Raw genomic sequence first — 18,875 nt, 5'->3', positions numbered from 1 at the left:
AGTTTAATTCTGTGGCTCTTTATAATATGTTCAGAGAATGTTGATAATCTACAAAGCTGGGTGATAATACATGGGGGGCTCATTAAACTATTCCCCTTTTTCATATGTGTTTGAGAAATTCCATAATAAGAAGGGGAAAATACTCATACCCCCATTTGCCTAAGTTAAGCAAAATTTCCTACTGTTCAGAGTTCAAAAAAAGTTCCAGAAAGTGTAACAGAAAAGGAAAAGAAAAAATTGCACTGAAGTTAACATAATATCCATACTAATTTAATGTATTGAAATAGGACCTCAATATCCTATTTAAAATATGCCCACATATAAAATTTATATACAATACACTTCTTCCCGAAGAACTTTGAAGTGCTGTAGCTGTGGAAGACAGACTGTAATAATTCTTCACAGCACCTCTCATGGCTTTCAAAGTGGTAAATGCATGGGCACAGGGTAAGGCAGAGAAACGTTTAATTAGCTAGCCTACGGCCACAAAGGAAAGCAGAACTGAGAAATATTCAGGATCACAGAATTTCTGAGTTTAAAGTCGTCTAGTCAAACCCTTTCTCCCATGCTGAAAACAGACACGTCGCCCCTCAAAGTGGACACCCAGTTTTAGCACACGCAGTTCTTTTCGCCTTTTTTTTTTTTTAATCGTGATTAGCAGAGGAAAGGGGGCCTTTAGAGAGAAGCTATTTCCTTTAAAAGACGAAATGAGAAATATTCCTCATCTCCCCGGTTTGGAAAGGAAGAAATAAGCGGCTCTTACTAAGACAAAATGAATTTTAAAGTGTGGAATGCATCGCCCTTACTTGCTAAAAGAAGTGGTTGATAGCACAGCCCATAAGTGAACCACATTTTCCCCTTAGATTTAGTATAAAAGCTGATGGTAGAGAATTAACAACTGGTTTGTATAGCAAGTTGTTCTTTTTTCTCTCTCTAAAAAAAAAACAAACAAACGTAAAATGAATTTTTGCAGTAGTAAAGCAACTGGTTTTCTCATTCCACAAATTAAAAGATAAAAGCATTAACAAACTGTTGAAACAAATGTGTGTCGTTTTATTTTACATATTTTGGTAACATTTGTAAAAAGAACCCTTACTATTCTCAAAAATTTTAAGGAAAATGAATGAGGGCATAATTTGTATTTTCTGCTTCATCTTGGGTGATGGGGGCGGCAGGGATTGGGAACAATCCCCTTAATTTATTTGTAGAAAAAGTAAGTCTTCTATGTTTTTTCCTAAAAAGTGCTTGAGATGGAATTGTTAAGGTGGATTACTTTACTTGTTGAAACAAACTCTCACGATAAAATTGCTATGTGTTGTTATGCTTAATCATGGGTTCAGCTCTCCTCCCCTTAAGCACGCCCCCATATCTCTTTCCACATGGCAAGCTCCACTCAAAGTTAACGGGAATGCGGATACAAAGAGAGATGTACAGAAAGGCTAAGGTTTTTTTTTTTTTTTTTTATCTTTTTTTAATGTTTTTATTTATTTTTGAGACAGAGACAGACAGAGCATGAGCAGGGGAGGGGCAGAGAGAGGGAGACACAGAATCCAAAGCAGGCTCCAGGCTCTGAGTTGTCAGCACAGAGTCCGACGCGGGGCTCGAACTCACGAACTGCAAGATCATGACCTGAGTCAAGTCAGACGCTTAACAGACTAAGCCACCCAGGAGCTCCTCAAATTCATTTTCTTTCATGCTTTGCTAACATGCCTCAGGGGGACATAAAACATAAAATCTTAGGGAAATTATTAAAACTCTCCATGCCTGTGGTCCATTGGTACTAGAACCAGTCCTTGGCCTTCACCTACCTCGCTGTAAGGAGTGAAGGCTCTTGAAAAAGCACTTCATGCTCCAAGCTCGGGGAAAGAAAATTAACACTAGCCAACATCCGCTATCTCTGGTTAAATAAGACAGGTATAGTATATTTTAAATGTCGCAGATAACCCAAGATGTTGTTTCAAACAGCAGTTCAACACTCTCCTGTGGGATAGTTCATGTAAGAAATTAATAAGCTACCAGCCTCGTGGCTTAAAATCCTCCCTTGCCCACCACGGGCAAGATAGAATAAAAAATAGCAAAGCCATCCAAGGGTAAGAAGTAGGAGAGAGGAAGAAAGGAAGAAGAATCCTAAATAATCCACAAACTGTATTATCAGCTCCCAAATTAGTGAGCTATAGTGTGATTTCAAAAACACTATATGTATCTTTGGAACTCTTATAATTCTGATTTTTAAATACACTATCTGCATTTTCATTCACAGTCACAGAGCACATCATAGAGCTTAAGAAGAATGCTCTCTATGGGAAACCACTTAACAATTTCCAAGTTCTGACTGGAACTGTTCCTTTATTCTGAACACCAGTTCTGGTCTCCTAGAATGGCCAACTAGCATATATTAGAACAAAAGGGTTGCCAAAATTCAGTGCCCAGAGAACATCTTGTGGTTCATTTGAGAGCACTCAAGTATTAATAGCAATAAATATTATGCTTAAATGTGCTTAAATGTTATTTCTTCACGGAGACATTATAAAATGTGTTTTTAAAAGTTGTTCCAAGTATTCCTTTCTTTGTCAGTGTAAAACGTGAATCCTTTAAAAAACTGACTTTGGATGCCAAATTAGAAAATCATTTTACCATAGCATGAAATATTGACCCTACACACATACACAACCACACATAACACACACACACACACAGCATGGAAAGGAACACACAAAACTGAAGACAGTAACATTTCCTGAAGTGATTAGCTCTTTATACATTCAAAAAACCCGAGGTATCATTCATATACTTAACTGAAACATTAACTAGAACCTTCCATCAAGAACGACTTTTGCTTAGACTCACCAGACAAAGAATTTTGATGGGCAACATGCCTAAGCCATTAATTGACGTGATCCTGTTCTTGGCCAGACTCAGGTGCATCAGGCCACTGCACATCTCCAGCCCGCTGATTTCCTCTATCTCGTTGCCTATGCACCGTGACTCCGTTTAAGGAAAATGTTATTAGAAACATTTTGAAGACAAGAATAATCAGTGTCAGTCCATCATTAGAAAAATCAGACAACAGCATGAATAAAGCAGTAACGTATGCTCTATACAGGATGAACACTATCTTGAAATAATTTTTTTTCATGATAGAAGTGAATACTGGCACTGCTTAATTTTTTTTTTTTTAAGACACAGCTTTTGAGTGTGCTCAGTTACATTTGCATTCACGCGTGACTCATTTAATCAGTGAGCAAAAACATTTCAGGGTGCTTCGAAGCTGCCTTGTTGGCAGTGTTTGCCCTTGGTTCCTAAGTGGTCTCCATGAGAAACTCATGTGCTTTCCCACAGGCAGGACTTCTGAATACAGGGCACCCTGTGGGCGACACACCAAGTTATCATCCTCATAACCAGGGTACCAGCCAGAGAGAGGTCATCTGTGGCAAAGGGGTGATAAAGGAACCAGTATCCGACAGGAACAGCCTTTTCTATCCATACTGGCTTCTCCTCTCCCTTTAAAATAAATGAGGCCTAAACTTAGTCTTTATTCCCTCATGTTAAGTTTCTAGTCATTTTAAAGTTTATTTATTTATTTTGAGAGAGAGAGAGAGAGAGAGTGAGCAAACAGGAGAAGGAGAGAGAGAATCTCAAGCAGGCTCCCCGTTGTCAGCACAGAGCCGGACATGGGGCTCGATCTCACAAACCGTGAGATCATGACCTGAGCCAAGATCAAGAGTTGGATACTCAACCGACTGAGCTGTCCAGGCGCTGCCCCACCCCACCCCCCAGTCATTTTAAAATTTAATTTCTTTTCTTGTATTCCATCTTTATGGTCACCGAAAATTGCAGTCCCAACGTCACCAATTCTATTCACCTCTCTCTGGTCTCTATTTGGCAAAGTTCCAGGATTTGGTATCATCTCCCCATCAAAGCTCCTGTGTCCCTTCCCAAGTAGCCAAAGACATCACCACTCTCTCAGCCACCTATAATCTTCAGGGCATCCAATCAATCAGCAAGACTTGGCATGTTTTGCTTTTAAACACCTCTTTAATTATTTCCTTCCTTTTCATTCACTCCTCTGCCAACTTAATTCAGCTTTAGCACCGATGGGTACTTCTAACATCCATTTCTTCCGGCCTCAAATCACTTTACACGCTGTAGTCAGGTTACTTTTTTCAAAATATCGATTGGAAATCTTGTTGCAATCAAATTCTCACCGGACAAATTCCAAATTCCTCCCTCTGGCATCTAACGCCCCTGACTTTAAGCAAAGCCTATGGCTCCAGTTTCATCTCCATTATAATCCAGTGAGGATTCCCCATTTCTGCCAGGTTGGTCTTGTCAGTAGTTCTGGAATGTACACCAAGGACTTTCTGACATAGTAGTGTATCTTTTTTTCACATTGCTTTCCTACCCTTTCTAAATCCTGCCCATTCTTCAGGACTTGATTTCAAATTCCACTTCTTCTCTTCCTTTAACATTTACCTCTTTAGTTTTTTAAAGATTTTTTTTAATGTTTATTCATTTTTGAGAGACAGAGCATGAGTGGGGGAGGGGCAGAGAGAGAGAGAGAGAGAGAGAGTGAGAGAGAGAGTCACAGAATCTGAAGCAGGCTCCAGGCTCTGAGCTGTCAGCACAGAGCCCGATGTGGGGCTTGAACCCACAAACTGTGAGATCATGACCTGATCTGAAGTCAGACACTGACTGAGCCACCCAGGCGCCCCTTATTTCTTTTTGAAAGATCACCTTATCTTCTTATTTCTTACATAGGTACAAATGATAGGCTAGGAGAATATATTTGCAACATGTATAGTAGATGAAGGATTACTATTCAGAATACATAAAGAATGACAGTAACTTAATAGAAAGAGAGAAAAAGAACCACCCAATAGAAAATGAGAAAGAATACGTTGAGAAAATTCCCAACAGAGCATATCCAAGTGGCTGATAAACACGGGAAAAGACACTCTGCTTCACCCTTAATCAGGAGAATGCAATTCAAGATGCCATTTTCACCTATCAGGTTAGCCAGGATTTGAAAGGTTCTCAAGAACAGATTCTTTCCTACTCCTGAGGCTTTATTATGCTAGAGCCACTTTGGAAGAAACCTGGGAGTATTGCTGCAATTGTAAAGTTGTCACAGTAATTTCAATTCTTGACAGCCACTCTAGACAGACCATTTCTTCCTCGAAGCCTCTTCTGGTCAACTTCCAACCCCCCCAAGTATCTCCTTCCATTAACTGAAGAATCAAAGAATTTTTTAAAGGGGAAGGAAGGGATCCTTAAGTATCCAAAAAACATTATCTTGCCTCATAATTCTTTGTAGTTATCTTAACTCTACTAGTTACTCGTTATGTGACTTCTCTATGCTCAGAGTTTTCATCGGTAATGTGGGAATAACACCAGGTTGCTAGGAAAACCAAAAGTTTGACTACGGGAAAAAATCAGAAAGTATATATGAATGAAGTTCACAAACCATAAAGTATCTCATAATTATAAGGCATTGTCATCATTACCAAATTACAAGCACATGAGGCCAAGGAATCACATCCTCTACCCGTTGGCCAATGGCACAAAATGGAAGATTCAAGGCCAGGATCTTTTCTGAAAAGACCTAGGCTAGAGAAAGAGGCAAATCGGAAACTAGAAGCAATGGGCAGAAAATATTGCCAAATGAACCAGAAATTCCTAATTTTTCTTCTTCGGTTCCAGATTCAATCCTTGGGCTGAAGTGTAGTTTTGCTGGTCATCAAATATGCATTTTCAAATCTTCTTTCATAAAGCTTCCTGCCAGAATAGCTCCACAAATAAACATTTATGCTCCCAAACACCATGCCCTTTCTGCTTCCATGTTCTTTGGGCTGCTTAAATAATCATTCTAGAGCTAGAACAAAGACCAGATTTTCACAGATACAGATGGTAACAAAGGATGTGAAATGGGGAAACAAGAGATTAAACTCACACAGAGCTATAAATGAAATAAAATATCCTCGGAGTAGTGATCTTTGGCAAGAAAAATTAGGCAAGGAAAACTTCAAATGACCACCTGTCTCAGTTTAGCAGAGGAAGCAATATAGTCTTTAAGTCCTATGTCAAGGGCACTGGTGTCCTGGTAGCTCTGCTCCAACCAAAATGAAGATACTCTAAATGATGGCGACGAGTAAAACAAATGCTTGTGGGTAGCTGGGTCAGGAAGCATTCCCGCGGGAAGGAGGCAAGGATCAGAAAAGGAGGAAACAGGAATCCTGAAGCCATCAAGAGACGGGGGATCAAAAAGGAAAGCTGGTTTATTGTATACACAGTAATTTTCCAAGACACTGGAGACTATCCCCAGTTCTCTTGGTATCATCCGGCTTACTCTCTAGCTTTGACTAACACAACAAATCAATTTTATGAAGTTAGTACTGCAAGGGCCCAAAGGAGGAGGAACACAGATGCCTCATGCAAACGTGGCCCTGGCTTCTGCAGCTACCGTTGCCATCACTCACAGCCCTGGGACCAAGGCTTGAGGAACTGACTGCATGTCTCTGTTGAGACATAAGTTCATTTCAGAAGAACTGTCTATTTCCCAACTCTTCTCTCCCCTTTAGATTTCGAGGAATTTCAATCACGATAAATTAATCAGGTTCTTGAGTGAAGAGTAGTTTTTACAGTGGCCCAACAGCTCTCCCCACCCCACCTCCATAATACCACGGTCACATCATCTGTGACCACCAGCAGGGATAATAGTCAATCTATAGGACTGGTCCCTACATAGCTCTGAGTTCGCAGCTTGTTTTCAGGAATATCTTTATCTCTCTAATCTCTCATTCTCTTATTTTAAGGACCTTCGCGAAATGTTACTTGTCTTTCCTCTGAACATTATTCTTTTGTATTCTTTCATGTAGGTCTTGGGACTTGCCAATAAGAAATATAATCTGATAAATCACTAAGCCATTACAATGAATTAGCTTACTGGCTTTATCCTTTGAGGTATGTTTTAATTTCCAAGGGCCACTGTCAAGAGAAAGGGACTCAAAGAACTCGAAATCATTATACTGCATTCCAGCTCTAAAGTTTTACATTTCTGTGAATAAATCTTTTACAGTGGAATTTTAGGTCCTCAGAAACTGAGTGAAGAAACCCAAAGGCACGTAAGCATAACTTTACAGTGAGGGAAAGGCCCCACAATCTATTTTTACATTTTGGTAATGATGTCAGCAGTTTGCAGGGCTTGACATGAATTATTCACCAGTTCAGTATTCGCTCTCATTCATTTGTCTACAATCATAAAATATGGCTCTGGTGTACAGAAAACAGTTACTGAGAAATAAGTAGGAAATCCATCACAATTCGCTTAGTAGAGAGAACCGCAATGATGGCTTTAATCAAAACCAATCCTGAAAGATCTATATCACCTTACCATGTGAAAAATGTTCTTCGCTATAGGAGTGAATCTCTCTGTGAAACACACATACACATTAAATGGCTAGAGGATAAAAGTAGTAATTACTCAATGAATTGTAGCCTGGGGGAAACAATGGAATTCAGAAGACTAGTGTCAGTTCGACCACTGACCAAATGATCTGGGACAAGTCACTGAGCCTCCCTGGGTCTCAGGAAGGGGAACAAGTGCACTTTTGCTTAAAACAAAAACTTCCGTAAAAGAACAGTTAGTAAGAATCTCTAAAGTCAGTCTGGATCTTAAAATTCTGTGATCACTTTTTAAAAATTCCATGGTTCTATAGTCATAAGACAAATTCCAATGAACAATCGGTATTTATAGGTAAAGAACACAGAGCATTCTTTCTCAAGACTGAATACATTGACTTATACCTGCCAACGTTTACCTCTTCTGATTGAGACGATTGGCAATCAACCATCAGTTCACCACATAGGGAACGACAAAATAGCATAAGATAAACTAAAAAGTTGAGGTCTTACAGTTAATAATCCATTTTGAGGCATTAGTATGTTGGCATTACCAGCTTGATTAACCGATCTGTTATTATTATTTTTTTAATGTTTATTTATTTTTGAGAGAGAGAGAGAGAGAGAGAGCAGGGGAGGAGCAGAGAGAGAGGGAGGCACAGAATCTGAAGCAGGCTCCAGGCTCTCAGCTGTCAGCACAGAGCCCGACGTGGGGCTCGAAACCACAAACCGCAAGATCATAACCTGAGCTGAAGTTGGCCACTCAACCGACTGAGCCATCCAGGCGCCCCTGATTTGTTCTTACTTTAAATAAGTGCTTTTTAATGTTGGTAATTACAATTTTATTTACGTTTTAAACAAAAGCATGCTTGTTCCCCTCAAACAGAAAAGACATTCTCACTAAGGAAGGCTCGAACAAATATAAAAAGCACAAAAAAGAGAAGAGCCAAACTTCTAAAAAGGGCACACAGAATGGCTGCAGGTTAGGAGAGCCTGCCCTGCGGGGTACAGCAGGGAGCACTGGCTAGCTCAAAGCTTCGGGTCTTCGAGGGAATTCCTCAGTCCAGCAATAGCAGCATCACCTGAGAAGTGGTTAGAAATGCAAATTCTCAGCCACCACCCCAGACCCCCTCAGCCAGAAGTTCTGAGGGTGCAGGCCAGCAAGAGGTGCTTTCACAAGCCCTCCAGGGGATGCCGATACGGCTTGGGTTTGAAGCTTGGCAAATAGCTATTTTCAAGGAAATTAATAATCTTCAGATTTAAAACATGTTTGATGGACACAGGTACAGCATTTGCCCCCATATGGCCTGTTTATATTTATTTTTAAAAATCTAATGAACACTTTTTTTTGAGAGTGAGTGATCAGGGGAGGGGCAGAGGGAGAGGAAGAGGAAGAGAGAATCTCCAGCAGGCTCCAAGCTCAGCGAGGAGCCCCGATGCAGGGCTCGATCTCACAATCTGTGAGATCGTGACCTGAGCTGAAATCAAGAGATGCTTAACTCACTGAGCCATCCAGGCGCCCCAAAAATCTAATGAACACTCTTGAAATCACCCCCACCCCCACCTCCAGCCCAAGAAGAACATGAGCCATAATCTCCCTCTGCATGCCTCTCCTGTTGTACCCGCTGCCCCCCTCTTGGAGACCACCCCTGTGCAAACTATTTCCTCTTCCTTTTCCCCTTTGGTTTCACACGAAAATTGTACTTAATTTTATTAAGATGCATCCCTATTGCTGCATGGAGATCTATTTCATTTTCAGTACTATATGATATGCTAGGATGAGTATAACATAATTTGTACTTTCTCTTATCAATGAGCATCTGGGCTGTTTCAATTTTTTGCTATTACAAGCAGTGTTGCTCTGAGCCTTCTTATTCAAGCCTCCAGATACACGCGTGCTCTACTGCCCACATGTAGGATTGAAAGCGCTAGGCCATGGGGAATTTGGATGTTCAACTTTATAAAAAGAGTATAAAATTGCTTTCCAAAGCAGAACTAATTTCATACCCAAAGGAAGAAAAAAAAAAAAAAGATCCTTTTGACCTACATGTTCTCCAACACTTGATATTTTTAGATTTCTTAAATTTTATCAATTGAATGAATATGGTATCTCAGGTGGTCTTGGGATGCATTTCTCTGAACACAAATGAGACTGACAACTAGTCATATGTTTATTAGCCTTATCTGATTCATTTTCCGTAAAGTTCTTTTTATACATCTTCTCCAGTCTTCCGGTCTGGAAACACGGAATATATTTCTCTTTAGTTAGGTCTTTAATGCTCTTCAATAAAGTTTTATTATATTTCCCCCCCACACAGGTCTTATTCATTGTTAATAAGATTCATTTTTATTGCTCTTGTAAATGGCGTCTCTCTTTTAAGTTGTGTTTTCTAATTGCTTGCGATGTAGAGAAATGCAATTCACTTCTGTCTATTGAAGTCACATCCAACTGCTTTGCTGAACTCTCAAAACTATTATTTCTAGTAGTTTATTACCAGTTGGTTTTGATATTCTCTATGGACAGTCATATCATTTGCAAAAAAAATGACTTTAATCTTCTCCTTCCAATCTTTACACTTTCAGGTTTTTTCCTCTTGCTTTAGAGTGCTAACTAAAACCTCCAAAACAATGATGGATAGAAGTGGCGACGGTGGTGATCTTTGGCTTGCTCCCAATTTTAAAGGATGCTTAGAACATGTCCCCAGTCAGGACAACGTTTGTTTCAAATATTTTTGTAGACATTACCAAGTTGAGGAAACTCCCCATTACTAGCTTACTAAGAGTTTTTTATTGCAAATTAGATTTTATTAAATTTTCTGTATCTATTGGAGTTTCTATATCTACTGATCATATGGTTTATTTCTCTTAATCTGTTAATGTAGTTACTGACATTTATGGCCTCTCTAATATTAAACTATCCTTATATTCATGAGATAAACCAAACTTGGTCATGGTATATTAACTTTTCTCAAATACTGTCAGATTCAGTTGCCAGCATTTGTTTAGGATTTTTATATCTAGATCATGAGTGAAATGAGTCTGCCATTTTCCTTTCCCTTATTCTTCTCTGTCTGCTTTTGGATATCAAAGTAATCTCATTAGAATCAATTGTGAAAATGCCTTCTATGCTTAACCTTGAAAGAATGTGTTCATTATTGGAAGATCGGTTCTTAAAAATTTGGGTCTGGTGGATTTTTTTAATATGAGGGTTTTAATTTAATTAATTTATAATGAACTGCATTTATAATTACAAGACTACACAGGGTTTCTATTTCCAAATCAGCATTTTGGTGATTTTTCTAGAAATTTTTCCACTTCATCTAAGTATTCAAATGTACTGGCATTAAAAAAGTTGTTTAACAATTCTTTTTTATTGTGAGGCTTTTCATTCTTTTCAAAACTCTAATCACATACACAGTATGACACATTTGAACAGAACAAAAGAGGCATATTTGGTACTGTTTAAAAAACTAGCTTGTCTTTTCAAAATGGTAAGCTAAAAAGTTTATTTCATTAATAGTTTACGAAGAGTAGCTTGTTTTGATTACTTGCATTTGCATTTTAAAAAACACAGCTGAGGGGTGCCTGGGTGGCTCAGTCAGTCAAATGTCCGACTCTTGACTTCAGCTCAGGTCACGATCTCATGGTTCAGTTTGTGGGACTGAGCCCTGCATCGGGCTCCGTGCTGATAGCACAGAGCCAGCTTGGGATTCTCTCTCTCCCTCCCTCTCTGCTGCTCGCTCTCAAAATAAATATATAAACTTAAAAAAACCACAGGTGAGAAATGACACGATGTGACATTTTAATTATGTGTCCATGTTCTGAATTTCAATTGGTTCTAAGGTAATAATTACAGCTTTTTATACTTTGGAGATAAGCCTGAATTGCTACATCTAAAGTCAAGTTTAAAGAACAAAAACAAAAAACAAACTCTAATTCCTTTCTTCATATTTGATATCAGTTTTAGGTTAGTCATAATAGTTTAATAGTTTAGTTTTTTACAAGGAAAGATAAATGTATATAGAACTTAAGACTTTCATGATAGAAATGCTTCAAACTGCACCCTCTATTCTGAGCCCACAGAGCCCAGACTGTCAACTGACAGAGCTCATTCAGGGTACCCTGAAGATTAGACAGAACTCTGGAAGCTCACTCCCTTCTGGCTGGCATAAGTCTGGGGGGAAGCTGGCTTCTAGACCAGTCCTTCCCAATGTTAATGTGCACTCACATCACCTGGGGGTCTTGTTAAAAATGCAGAGTCTCATTTCAGGGGTCTGGGGCAGAGTCCCAGAGCCTGCATTTCTAAGAAGTTCCAGGCAATGCTGATTTTGAGGCCACCAGTCTTCCTGGAGCAGTGTTCTTCGAGGCAGCCTGAGTGGATTTCTGAGCCAGGCGGCTTCTGGACCGTCTGCCTCCACCTCCCTGCAAATTCAGTATGTACGACTGTCATAAGTCAAGTGGAAGTTCTACGGCCAGGTGCTGCTCGTGTGTACTACTTGTAGTTTGCCATCAAAACATTTCATTTTGATCATTTTCTCATTAGGCTACATTCAAGAGAACTTGCCCTCTTCAAGAGCACCATCTAAATGCCCACTAACAGTTCATTCTCACACCCCAGTTCTAAAGAGCGTGGCGCTACGTTTTAAGTGTCCCATCATACGTGAAAAAGGGTTTTGTTTTTGTTTCCAACAAAATACGTCTTCAAGAAAACACATCTGTTCTCCCCACGTCTCGGTCTCATTACAAGTGTAGTGTTCTAACTGCTGCTCTGTCCCTGGAATGAGGCACCCAAGGGCAATCAATCCATTCCCGGCTCGACCCTGAAAAATCCTCAGGTGGCTAGAAAGATACTGAGAAAGAGAAGGCGCTGCTCCCTTCTCAGAAAACATCAGTCTCTGGTGTAAAGAGGCTGAAGCTCATTAAACTCACAGATCCCCAGTTAACCCCTTAGGCTCTTGAGGCTGGAGTGGGCCTGCTTTAAGGTATTTGCTCTGTTTGCACGGGAGCCTGACTCATGCAAAAGAGACGGTCCTGAGGCTGTTTGCTCATCAAAAGTTGTTGGTTTTGCTTTTTTTAAAAAAAATGAAAGTATATTTTAAATGCAATAGAGAAGCTTGCTATTCAAAGGGAGCTTACTATAAATGCTTTCGTAAAATAAAAAAAATCACTTATATTCCTTTTGGTCATGGCTGGATTTTCAGATATTGAATTTAAATAAATGAGGGCCCAAGTTTAAGTAAATTTGAAGAGTTAGTTAAAACAGAACTTCTTGGAGCGCCTGGGTGGCTCCGTCAGTTGAGCATCCGACTTTGGCTCAGGTCATGACCTCATGGTTCATGGGTTCGAGCCCCACATTGGGCTCTGTGCTGACCGCTCAGAGCCTGGAGCCTGCTTCAGATTCTGTGTCCCCCCTTGCTCTCTGCCCCTCCCCTGCTCACGTGCACGCACGCTCATGCTCTCTCTCTCAAGAATAGACAAACATTAAATTTCATATATTAAAAAAAAAAATAAAGGAAGATCTTTTGGCAAAAAAAAAAAAAAAAAAAAAAAAAGAATAGACAAACATTAAAAAAGCAAAAAAAACCCAGAACTTCTTATCTGGTTCTACAAATAAAAATAAACCTATGTTTATCAGAAGAATAACTGTCTTACTTAGCTTTTTGGGTGTAAGAGGCTCTTGACAAGCCTGGCTTACGATCTTACTCCTTGGTAAATACACTATCTTTCTTCCTTTTGTGAATATCAATTCTTAATCCCTCAGGTGCGTCAGCCATCTCTAGTAAATTGTGTATCTGCCGCCACTTCACGTCATCAAAGTATACGCTTATTAATGGGCCTATGAAGCCCGAATTTCCCCTTTGTACATTCAAAGGATACTGTCCAAAATGAGTTTAGTGAGAGCCTGGTAAGCCGACAAATCACACATTTCAGAAATTTGGTTGCAGGAAAAATCCACCTTCTGATGAGAAAAAGAGAACGGGATGTCAAAGTTTTTTTTTCGTTCACTTAATCACAACAATTCATCGCACAAGAAAAATACCCTTCTGGGTGCGGGGTTAGAGTTTAGAACTGAAAATATGCCACGGCTAACACAGCTATTTCCTTACCAGATCCTCGTCTGCTCACTCTGACGGGTACTGGGGAGGAGCCCCTTCCCTGTGGCCGGTGCAGACACCGCGACAACCCAGACGTTCCTCTCTCCCTTTCCAGCAGTTACTTCAAACTTTCTTAATCTCCCTTGAAGACTCCCCTCGATTTCACTCTTACCACCTCGTCTTTCATTTTGTCTACTGCCCAGGAAGCTGAGCTCACTGAGCTCACATTTTTATCTTCCCTGTGCCTTTTCTCCTCCACACAAGTGCCAGAAAAATCTTTCCCATTCATCCCTCAGGGCTACATCTCATCCACTTAACACCCTTTCTCAAAATTGACTATTTTAGGAAAGCATTTTCAGCAACATCAGTCGTTCCTATTCAAAAACCAGGGGACTGAAAAAAACGTGCAAGGACTTTAACTTCTCACCCACTAGCAAAAGATGAACAAAAATGATTAAGAAATAAAACTTTTCAAAACACTCATCCCACCCCCAAACAAGTACTAAGATTATTTTATCAATGTATTAAATACGAAATACTTTAAATATTAAAACTTTTCCATACTGAATACTAAAAAGCATGTTGGAAACACAAGTGGCAGAAGAAAACGGATCAAGTCAATTACAGACACCATGGCAACAGGACCACATAGTAAAACACAAATGTGCAGACCATGTGAAGAAATAGTAACGTGCAAACAAAATGCTGTTAGTATGAAAAAACAAACAAACAATGGGAACACCACGTTTTATGCATCCATAAATTCCAACAACTAGGTAAAAGGCAGACCATGACCAAAGTAAGAAGTCAGTGTGGCATGATGGAATGAAGTTCCATATTTGCTTTTGTCTTCTGTCTAGTTGTGATGGACTTGACATAAACATAATGATCTAGGCTTTCTTGTAATTAACGCTTTTTATTAACACCGTTCTTCTCGTGCCACAGCTGCGCCTGCTCATCTCTAACTCTACCCCTGTGGGGGTGATACGCCAATATTGGGCCCTCTACGCGGCTATGATGCCAGCCTGGCTGAGAGACCTTAAAGGGTCCTGAGATCGCGGACTCCCCCTGGGAGTTCCAATGGACCTGAAGTCTTGCCTAAAGTCCCATCCGTCAAATGAACCTTGTGTACCCGCTAAAAGCAAAAGCATTCTGGGAAATACCAAGAGCGTTTGAGAACAAGCCTCTGTTCTTCAGAGGTATGCCTTCTTGGCTGGTGGCACAAGGCTCACAGATATTAAGTGGAAAGGAAGCAGAGCTTTTCAAGGGGGTGGCCTGTTGAACACAGGCCTGACTTACTGGGAAAGCACAGGGAGGATTACATAAGATAATGTACTGAAAACGCAGGAAGGCTGTGGTCATTGTCCCCAGGCTCACGCAGAGTTCGTGTGGGGCTGAAGCACCCCGCCAGGGCAGTCTGGCAATTTGCAGGCACTTCCCTAAAGTTACCAATAGATTAGCTCGTTACTCTTGGGGAGCTCAGAACCTTAAAGATGGGGTATCTGAGATGCTTTTGTTCATTCGTGAAGCCTCCTTGGGGGAGGAGGAGGTAAGGATGTGAATGGAAGAACTTCCAAGGAAGTTTTTCTCAGGGATGGGGTCACGCTGTTGCCATGACTAAGTGGCCTGGGGCTTAGGACAAAGCAGAAGGGGGCAGCAAAGGAGGGAAAAGAAAACAGCCCTGCAAATACAATTCGAGATAACCTGGAGACCATGTGGCTCCACACCTAGTACAAACAGGTACCTCGTGTGGCTTATTTGGACAAAGGAATGTCACCTTGGCAATCACTCTAATTTCGAAGGAGGAAAAAAAAACCCACTACTGATAAAAATGGAGTGAACAGAAGAAAAATTAAGAAAAGTGTCTCACTGGCAATACAGGTGATGTGAGGTTCTTGATTTCACACAAATTTTCATATTTGTGCAAGCTTTGGCAGAATACTTAGGATCTAAGGCAATTCGGTTTGTAAATAAAATAAAATAGATAATAAATGGCAATAACTGATGCCCATTCCTTAAACTACTTAATGAAATATTTGAGTCTACTAGATTATTAATCCCAAGCTTGTGGCAATGGTTCCCAAATTTGCTGGTACATTAGAGCCACCTGGGGTTGTTTTAAAAATTCCACATCCGGGGGGCACCTGGGTGCCTCTGTCAGTCAAGCATCCCACTCTCAATTTTGGCTCAGGCCTTGAGATAGAGCCCTGACTGGAGCCTCATGTTGAACTCAGAGCTGAGGGTGGAGCCTGCTTGGGGTTCTCTCTCTGCCCCTCCCCTGCTCATTTTCTCCTTCTCTCTCTCAAAAATAAACATTAAAAAAAATAATAATAATAATAAAGTTTACTTATTTTGAGAGAGAGAGAGAGACAGAGCATAAGTGGGGGAGAGGCAGAGAGAGAGGGAGACACAGAATCCGAAGCAGGCTCCAGGCTCCGAGCGGTCGGCACAGAGCCCGATGTGGGGCTCGAACCCATGAACCGTGAGATCATGACCTGAGCCAAAGTTGGACGCTTCACTGACTGAGCCACGCAGGCCCCCAAATAAACTTTAAAAAAACAATAAAATAAAATTGGTGACAGTTAATAATTAAAAAAACAAAAAAAAAAATTCCAGGCCTGGGCCTTACCTTGGACCTCTTGAATCAGACTCTCTGGCACCGAGATCCAGCCATTAGTTTTGAGAAGTCCCCAGGGGACTGCAATGTGCAGAAAAGTCTGGGAACCACCAGTCTATAACCTCTCTGCTGAAGTGTGGCCCATGGACCCCCAGCAGGGGCATCGCCTGAGGTGGTTGTTAAACACCCCAGTCTCAGGCCTGACTTGGGATGTCCTGGCTCAGAATCCCTAGTTTCACGAGAGCCCCAGGTGGTCTGTGTGCACATGAATGCACGAGACACGACATGGAACAGGCTGCTCACAGGGTTAAGTTCAGTGTCAGAGGCAGGAGCAACCTCAGAGACGGATGCAGATCTGAAATCATTGCTCAAAAAAAAAAAAAAAAAAAAAAAAAAAAGAAGAAAAGAGAAAAAGAAAACGAGGGGGGGAAAAAAAAAAAGTTGGATCAATAAGGAGGCAAAATTTGAGCTCCCAAGGAAATTTTTACAGATTTTCCAGGTATAAAATTTTTTTTTTTAATTTTTTTTAACGTTTATTTATTTTTGAGACAGAGAGAGACAAAGCATGAACAGGGGAGGGTCAGAGAGAGGGAGACACAGAATCTGAAACAGGCTCCGGGCTCCGAGCTATCAGCACAGAGCCCGACGCGGGGCTCGAACTCACGGACTGCGAGATCCTGACCTGAGCCGAAATCGGACGCTTAACCGACTGAGCCACCCAGGCGCCCCAGGTATAAAATTTTATACTATGTTAAAAATACACAAATAATTGCCAGTATTTAAATGTGGGGGAGAGACCGAAGGAAGTCTGTTGCTTCAGCCTGAACACTATGCTTTAGCAAAGCTTCCTGAAGAGATTATCTGCAGACAGACCACCTTCCTTTTCCATAAATGATACACACATCCCCTTTTATTTCATTTCAGGCCTTTATACGATTTACTCCCCTATCTTATGCTCTCAAAATTCCCTACTTTAGTGCTGTTTTGCTTGTGAATGTCCTTTGCAGACCGGTTAACGTATGTAATTAATGTATTGATAAACTCTACCTTGAGATTTTTGGGCGGCTTGAAATTGAAGAACGTAGTCAGTTTGTTGTGAGAAGCATTAAGTTCTAGAAGGTAAGGCATACAACTCACACAGGACAAATCTGAGGGAAAAACAAATACAGAACAAGATAAGCCAATAAAAGAAAAATTAGACTAAGCCGTTAAAAACAGCATGTGTTACATCAGAACATTTTTTAATTACACCAGTTGCAGGCACTTAATTTTTCCAAACAAGTGAAATGGAGAAAAATAGGAATGTGCAAAACACACCAAGGGTAGAAAGCTCTCCATGAGCTCCTAATTTGAACCTTCTTCCCCAGGGCCTCCCCACCACTCCCATCCCCCTTTTCAAGTGACCAGTGCACCTCCCATGTCCCAGCTCACTCTCCCGTGCACTAACAGCCAAATGCTTCAAAAAGTACCAGACTTGGAGCCAAGGACGAGAAACGAAAGCCTTAGATAATCCTCTTGATATTAGCCCCTAAGTAACTGAATTAAGTCTTTTCAGAAAGACCGAAAATGCCCCAGTTAGAGAACTTTCTTTGATATAAATTCAATTTTGTTGTAGTTGGACTGAATCCTAAACCTCATTAATTATTTGAAGTGATTTCAATTATTGCTATTATTTTTACTTGGACTCTGGCTTGGTTTGGAAGCATGTCAGAGTTTTCCATTTTATCCCAAGCAAAGACTCTAAACCTCGAATACCAGGTAAAGGGTTGGGCTCCGACACTGGTACACATAAAACACAAAAACGGTGACGTGCTGTGCGGCCTTTCTCTGCCCCCTTAGGGCAGAGGCTCGCTTCTGGGCAGCAAGAGTTAGAAAAAGACACAGAAGACTCCTAGGAGGAGGATTTAGCAGGAACACCTGTTTCCACCTGAAAACAGTCATAATAACAGCACCCCCTGCTCTTTCTCTCTTTTCATTCTATGTCACAGGAGCAGCTATTAGGATCACTCAGAGGAAGGCCCCTGCTGGGAGGATGGAGCCCCCACACCTGAAGCTGAGCCCACTGTTTCACCCTGTCACCAGGTGGCAGACACGCCCAGAGAAGGGGGCAAGGCCAGCAGCGAGGGCCCTGCCCAGGAGCAGGTGAAGCAGGCACCATGAGCGACAGCCACCCGGCCCGCCCCTTTCACAAGATCCCCACCAAATTCGACTTCATTCCTCTGCTCTAAGTCACACCCTTTGTTAGCCTGTCTTTATGGAACTGTTCTAGGACAGACAAATACACTGAGACTTTAACACTTTGGTGGCAATTGATGCCGTGAAGGAAGGCTGCCCGGAAAAGGACACCTGAGAAACGGCCATTACTTCGCAAGTCTTGCCCATTTGTCCTTCTGAGCTCAGCTCCATGTCTAGCAGTCAGTAGTGGCCTCAACACTATTACCGTCCAGCAGCCCCCGAACCTCCCTGGAGCTGGTCTTTCTGTGGGCAGGTAGGTGCCGCACGGAGGAGCTGTCTTAAGCAGAAGCAGCAGCTACCACGCAGATGGAGATAAGGAAATGGCGAGTACGTCTCACGCTTTATGCACCACCAAAGCCTTCAAATCACTCTGACAGGGAAAAAAAATGCATGGTCTAGGTTGCTGGGCTTCTGACCCACGCAGGCCCAATGATCCCCACTCGGTGCAGTGACCCCCGTGTCCACCAGATGGCAGGAGTTCCTTGCGTCTACGACGGTGGTTCTCAAAGTGTGGTCGCGGACGGGGAAAC

General features: G+C 41.3%; 1 protein-coding gene across 4 annotated transcripts in view; it reads right to left on the bottom strand.

The window, feature by feature from the left end:
• The window catches only part of LRGUK (leucine rich repeats and guanylate kinase domain containing), a 108,981-nt gene that overhangs the window by 77,606 nt on the left and 12,500 nt on the right, over positions 1 to 18,875 (bottom strand). For 3 of the 4 annotated variants that reach the window (XM_078439238.2, XM_078439231.2, XM_078439226.2), the window contains exons 4-6: positions 17,158 to 17,258; positions 13,276 to 13,357; positions 2,848 to 2,972 (exon numbers count right to left, since the gene is read on the bottom strand). In XM_078439238.2, coding sequence (XP_078295364.2) covers positions 2,848 to 2,972; positions 13,276 to 13,357; positions 17,158 to 17,258 — 308 coding nt within the window. The remainder of the gene's footprint in view (positions 1 to 2,847; positions 2,973 to 13,275; positions 13,358 to 17,157; positions 17,259 to 18,875) is intronic. The other variant, XM_078439235.2, reaches the window with a different exon arrangement.

This window comes from Panthera onca, chromosome A2 (assembly GCF_046562875.1).
Source record: "Panthera onca isolate mPanOnc1 chromosome A2, mPanOnc1 haplotype 2, whole genome shotgun sequence".
NCBI lineage: Eukaryota > Metazoa > Chordata > Mammalia > Carnivora > Felidae > Panthera > Panthera onca.
Note: the sequence above shows the minus strand (reverse complement) of the source record. Positions and strands in the feature narration are given on the sequence as shown.